The sequence below is a fragment of the Lactuca sativa genome, chromosome 5 (assembly GCF_002870075.4).
Source record: "Lactuca sativa cultivar Salinas chromosome 5, Lsat_Salinas_v11, whole genome shotgun sequence".
In the NCBI taxonomy this organism is placed as follows: Eukaryota; Viridiplantae; Streptophyta; class Magnoliopsida; order Asterales; family Asteraceae; genus Lactuca; species Lactuca sativa.
This window is the reverse complement of record NC_056627.2, coordinates 38,766,242-38,773,257: the sequence shown is the minus strand read 5'-3', so window position 1 is coordinate 38,773,257 and position 7,016 is coordinate 38,766,242. Positions and strand designations below refer to the sequence as shown.

Genomic DNA, 7,016 nt, shown 5'->3' with positions numbered 1-7,016 from the left:
GCAGCTATAGACTTAGTGCCTAACAAATAACATCAGCAACTGTGGACTTAGTGCCTATTGGACAAACACTGGTAGCTATGCACTTAGTACCTGATAGGAATTGGTAGCTATGGACTTAGTACCTATTAGATAAACACTGGTAGCTATGGATTTAGTACCCGATGAATAAACTACAGCAGCTATGGAATTAGTGCTTTACGAACGAGCATTGACAGCTATGGATTTAGTGCCAGTCCTATAACCTTGGAAGCAAGGGACTTCAGAATAAACGAATGCAGGATAGATGACTCTTAGGATAGATCCTTAAGAGTAAAGAAGATAATGGGGATGAGTAATTAGGTTGATTGTTTGATTGTTTAAACATAATAATTATATTATTGTGGGTTGAAAACCCTATGTACTCACCAGGTTTCCCAACCTGACCCACTCAGTTTATTTATATCACATGTGTTGATATGAAGTCACATTACACTAAGAGATTAAAGAGATGTAGATCACTAGTGTAAATAAATGTAAGTTTCGTTTATGCTTATGTTTCTGTATTGACGATGACATCCCAAACGTTTTAAAATGAATAAAATACGTTTCTTCGAAAATGTTTTGATAACGTATTTATCGTGTTTTTCTGGGAACAAATTCCGCAACATTTTTATGAAAAGAAGTACTCTGATTTTTACAAAGCATAAACAAAATCGGTCTTTTCTAGCTATGAAAAATAGGGATGTCATATGAAGATAGGCATAGATTTCCGGGTATGCTTGGGAGTCTAGATTGTATGCATGTGACTTGGGAAAAATGTCCAACTGCATGTTATGGTTGATTCACTCGAGGTGACTTGGGAAAAATGTCCAACTGCATGTCATGGTTGATTCACTCGAGGAGATATATGTGAACCAAGTATAATCTTAGAAGCTGTTGCATCTCAGGATTTGTGGATATGACATTTGTTTTTCTAAGTTGTAGGGTCTAACAACGACATTAATGTTCTTGGTCAGTCTCCGCTTTTCAACGATCTTTGGACCGGTAAAGCACTTGATATGATGTTCACGCTGAACAAACATTCATACAAATACGATTACTACCTTTGATGGGATATACTCGAATTATTCTACACTTATAAAGGCATACTCGGTTCCTCGGAGTGAAAAGACAAAGTTGTTCACAAAGAGGCAGGAATCAGCGATGAAGGATATCGAGAGAGCATTTGGAGTCCTTAAACAGACATGACATGTAATGAAATACACTACACGACTTTGGGATAATAACAGAATTAAACAAATGGTCCAAGTATGTATTATAATGCATAATATGATCATTAAAGATCAATGTCGATCGATTTGCATGTATGATCTGGATGAGGTCGTCTTCCTAGTTGAAAAGTTCGTACCTTAATGTAGTTTGAGGTTGTATTTTTATTTTTAGAATTAATAAAAAACTAGTTAAAAAAATTCAATGCTTTTATTTTTTTATTTTCGGAAAAAAATATAATTTTATTGTATTTTTGAATTAAAAAAAAATGATGTGGAGTGGAGTGTTTAGTGGTGGGTATCTTATATGTTTGGTGGTAATTAGTGATAGTTAATGGTGATGACATGACACTCATCACTATAATAATTAATGATGGATATAACGGATTGTCTAATCTTAAAAATATAAATGATAAACTAGATTTGGGATGTAGGGCTCTAGGCATCTAGCTACTAAATTTCCCTGTGATTAAAATTAGATATTAGCTAATTAATAGTTATTATATAAAATTCAATCAACACGTTACTCATATTTTTATGAAAAATAGATACTCTTGATACCTATTGGATAAAATTTATACAATTATTGTTAATATACGTTTTGTTTTATCATCTTACATGTCTGATACATTGGTGTGCATTACGTGTATACGAAAACCAAAAATAAATCTATGCCATAAGAATTTAACAAAAAAAATCCCAAAAACTATGAAAAGAAAATTGGTAACATCCAATATGGAAAATTGATTGAGATGTGCATTTAAATGAAAGGATGCTTGTGGTTTGTACCCATTGACATTGACTTGAAATAAACTATTCATGTATACATATATGGCCACCTCTTTCTTTTCCACTTCAATGATATTTCCACCCACTTTCCTTCTTAATTTTATGCCTACCTGTATTTCCATCAATTCCACATCATATATACATACGTAAATGCAATTCATAAGAAATTGTGTCATATATAATATATTGAATAAAAATGAAGAATGGAATGTTCATTGCAATAGTAAGGAAGAATGGGGTTATTGCACCTTGACAATACCATTATACCAAAACAAATAAAACTAAAAAGGAGTATTGAATAAAAATGAAGTTAATTGGAATTCTCGGGTTTTTTTTTCAATGATTTTGAATTTTAATCAACTCTTTAGTTGGAATCTTTACAACCCATCAATGTGTACACTTGAATTTTAAAGAGATTATATACAAATGATTTTATATACTTTTATTGAGTTATTATTATAATTTTTTTTAGCACATCATTAATCATAAAAATATATTTGTTATAACAATGTTATTTAAATATAATTGTATAAATCGATAAAAATTTCAAAATACAATAGCTTGCTTGTGGTAATGGGCGTTGACATCGTTAGCATAAGCTTGTGGCCTTGGTTTCTTGTTGTATATTTGTTTCTTCTATTCTTGTAAACATCGTGTATAATTGAATGGAATTCCATGTCCATTTCATTAGAATTGATCGTTTTAAGAAACTTGAATTTTGATGAAACATTTAGGATATGGAGGAAGTCTAACGCATATACGACCGCTTTTGAATCTGTTTATAGTTAACCTATATTTAGGAATTTGGTTCGAAATAAATTGAATATTTAATGATGATTTGTGTTTGGTCATTAATTGCAGGTTGTTCATATAGGAAAGATACAAAAAGAATACAAAGAGGAGAGGAGAGAAAGAAATAAAGGAGAATGACAGAATGATAGGGAATAAATTACACGACAAAGTTATATGGTGGTGATTGTGGTGGTAGTCGGGGACCTAAAAGTGAGACTATTCTTTAAGAAAAGTATTAATTACCATCAACTTTATTTAACAAAATAACAATTTTGTTTTTACTTTGCATTTAATGTTTCATTAAATGCTTAGTTGGTTAAGTATAAATGAGGGGAGCTGATTCGTACACAATAGTTTTTTACTGCACACAACAATATAGACAATTTTACCCTTTCCTCTATTTTAATAAACTTTACAATCTACCCCCTCCCATCTTAAAACCTTTCCCAATATACAAACACAAAAACGAGTCTACGCTTCTCAACGACGATCATTGGTAACTTGCATCTTAGGTTTGCTTCACCGCCATAGCCGGCTGCCCCACTCACTTTTATCCTTAATTTTTTGGTTTGTGATTTTATATTGTGATTGTATTTCTTCCATTAATTGATTTGTGATTTTATATTGAATTATTGGTATTGTGATTTTTGTATCGTTGCTACTATTATGATTCTATTTTCAATTCTAGTTTGTATATTCAATTATAGTTTGTAATTTGAGATTGAAAAAGATCAAAACCGTTGAAAAAGATCAAAACCACTGTTTGTTGTTTGTATTGAAAAAATCAATTTTTCTCCCTTAGTTACACTACATAATGCTTATATTAATAAGAGTAAATATCTTTAAATGCTATTCATCCAAAAAATCAATGAATATTCTGTTTACCTTTCTACTAATTTCATCAAATACATCAAATACTTTGCTATTTGTCTTGACTGTAAGCCCAAAAATCCATGCTATTGAAGAATATAAATGTAAAGCTTATCTAGTCACCTAGTCACTTAACACACTAATGTTAAAATTTTAAGTTAATTTCATCAAACTATATTTTTCTGTTTATCACTATTATTTGTACTGAATTTCTTAATTTGTGTGTGATTATGTAATAGACAATTTCAATGGAATCAACTACATCAATGCCACTGAGTGAAAATGTTTATTTAACTACTTCGAAATTTGACTCGTGTGATGATTTATTGAAGAGTGTTCGAGAATTTTATTATTCTAAAGGATATGGGATATCTATTCGTGGTTCAAGAAAAGACAAACATGTGATTTTGCAATGTGACAGAGGTGGTCTATATCGAGATATACGAGGTATTTCAGGTAAACGAAAAAAAACCACTGGATCGCGTTTGATCAATTGTCCTTTTAAGCTTTTGGGCAAAAGGAGTAGTGATGGTGCTTGGATATTTGATGTAAAAGACTTATCACATAACCATGAGCCATCTACGGACATCTCCGGACATCCCTCGTTTCGTCAGTTACCATCGGAAAGCATAAAAAGTGTTAAAGAAATGACCAAGGCAGGGACTCCCCCGAGACAAATTCTTTCTTCTTTGCATCAACAAACCCCAAATCTACCAGTAATCTCTAGAAACATATACAACGTGAAGAGAAAAATCCGAAGGGAAAATTTAAGGAATCGACCTATGATCAATGCATTATTTGAGGAGCTTGACGAAGGTGGTTTTATTTATGACATTTCACAGAATGCAGAGGGGTGGATATCTCGTTTGTTCATTGCACACCCTTTGTCGATTAAATTGGCTAAAGCTTTCTCCAACATATTTTTGATGGATTGCACCTACAAAACCAATAAATATAACATGCCACTCCTTGATATTATTGGTGTTTCGTGTTTTAATACTGCCTTTTATTCTGGGTTTGTTTTCTTGGAAAGAGAAGATGAAGAAAACTATTCTTGGGCATTACGAGCATTTAAAGAGATTATTGGACAAGATCCGTGTGTGATTATGTCAGATAGGGAATTGGCGTTAATAAATGCCATAAAAAAAGTTTTTCCTACGACATCAAATCTTTTATGTGTTTGGAATATTGAAAAAAATGTACTGGCAAATTGCAAGAAATATTTTGGACGTGCCGAGGAGTTCGATATTTTTATGTCTGATTGGAATAATGTTGTATATTCGACAACGGAAGCTCTTTTTGAGGAAAATTGGTTTGAATTTACATCAATTCATAAAGAGAAGAAAGACGCAATTGAGTACATAAAAAATGTATGGTTGCCTTGGAAAGAAAAGTTTGTTAGTGCTTGGACCGATAAGTACTTGCATTTTGGCAATCGATCGTCATCAAGAGTTGAAGGTGCACATGATAAACTTAAACAATATTTGCAAGTTTCCACGGGAGATTTGAGGGAGGTGAAAGAGAAAATTTGTCTTGTAGTTGAGCATGAATTTAATGAGATTAAAGTAAAGCTCTCAAGTGAGAAAATTCATGTTCATCATGATGGCACTATGCCATTATTTAGAGAACTTCATTATCATGTATCTCACTTTGCCTTAAAGGAGATATATAAGAAATATGGTTTTACGAAAGATGGTAATATTTACCATTCTTATTGTTTGTTAACCTTTATTATTTACTAACATTTATTAATTATTTTGTATTTTTAGGTAGTATGACTCCTTGCACCGGTCACTATATGGCAACCATGGGTCTTCCATGTGCTCACAAGATAAAATATTGGCAAGGAACTACTTTTCCATTGGATTTAATCCATCCGCAATGGAGGATTGACACACTATCGCTAAATTCACAAAATGATTTGCATGATGAAAACACTGGTAGACTTGATGAGCTGCTTAATGAATTGCGCTCAACGTACCAAAGGTGGCCCTTAAACAAGAAAAAACATGCACTTTCGCTGATTACTGAACTTCTGAACCAATCTGATGCCTTTTTTGAACCGGTGGTTCAACGACCAAAAGGAAGACCTCCAAAATCAAAAAAGAAAGGAGGAATAACATCAACGACACGGGATCCTTCAAGATTTGAGTTGATAGAATCTTCACAAAGACGTAATGAAGCAAATGGTGAAAACAACTTATTTGATTTAAACGTATATCCATTAGATACATTTGATTTAGACGGTCCTTTTTAAGTTCATCATAGTATTTATTTATTGACATGGTTGCTTGATTCAAATGTTCTTTTTAAGCCTACCATAGTATATTTTTTTTATGTGGATACTTGTTTAGTTTAACGGTTGTTTAATAAATTTGATTGGAAAAAGTTTGATTATATAGTTAAGTCTTTGATTTTAAAAGTTATTATCAAGTTATATGTCGTAACAAAAAAATGATAAAATTGACAATTTTTAGTACGTATAAATATATGGCTCGTTGGAGAAGAAATATATGATAGATAGGAATGAGTGTCTTTAGAAAATAATAAAAAATTGTATATTTATGATTTTGATATATATATAAAGAGAGAGAGAGAGAGGTAGAAATATATATTTATATAATAGGAGGGGTAAAGTGTACAATTGAGGAAAAGTTGTAAATATGGAGGAGGTAAATTATAAAATTGAAGAAAGGGTAAAATTGTCTATTTATAAAAAATTGTTGTGTGCGGTAAAAAGTTGTTGTGTACGAATCAGCTCCCATAAATGAGGGAGTATTTTGATAAAAATGTTATTTATTTTTAGAAGTGGACTATTATTTTGGGACAAACCAAAAAGGAAAGATGGACTATAATTTTGGGACGGAGGGAGTAACTCTTTTTTAATATTATGAAAATATATTAGAAAAATCACTATCACAATTAATGATGATAAGATTTTAAAAAATTAATTTAAAGTTTTTATAGAAACATTACTTTTTTTTTTTAATTATATGTTAAATTTAAAGTTATAAATAACTTTAAATTTTAGGTATATATCTATTAATTAATAAATTATTTTGAAATAACTGATTAATAAATATGAATTTTTACTATGAAAGTTTAATTAATTTAGTAGTCATGGTTTTTACGGGTTATAAACTAATAAATGAATAATTCAACAATTTAAATGGTTCTTTATATATTTATTATTATATTTTTTAGTAGTATATGTATTTAAACTCTGCAATTAATTTCAAAAACATGATTCTTCAAAGATTAAAGGGGTAAGTTGTTACTGACCGAGCAATCCAATTAGCATTTTAATCATAGTAACCA

At 30.9% G+C, this 7,016-nt stretch overlaps 1 protein-coding gene across 1 annotated transcript; it reads left to right on the top strand.

The window, feature by feature from the left end:
• Nucleotides 1–3,946: 3,946 nt before the first annotated feature.
• Nucleotides 3,947–5,955, top strand: LOC111900732 (PKS-NRPS hybrid synthetase cheA-like). Its single transcript, XM_023896610.2, has 2 exons — nt 3,947–5,393; nt 5,468–5,955. The coding sequence occupies exons 1-2, from the start codon at nt 3,947–3,949 to the stop codon at nt 5,953–5,955; spliced, it is 1,935 nt and encodes a 644-aa protein (XP_023752378.2).
• The last annotated feature ends 1,061 nt before the right edge of the window (nt 5,956–7,016 follow it).

Bases quoted from the DNA above. Each gene is read 5' to 3' on its own strand.
- LOC111900732 (XM_023896610.2), top strand. From the start codon at position 3,947: ATGGAATCAACTACATCAATGCCACTGAGTGAAAATGTTTATTTAACT. The intron at 5,394-5,467 runs GTAATATTTACC...TTGTATTTTTAG, and splicing joins ATATGGTTTTACGAAAGATG to GTAGTATGACTCCTTGCACC.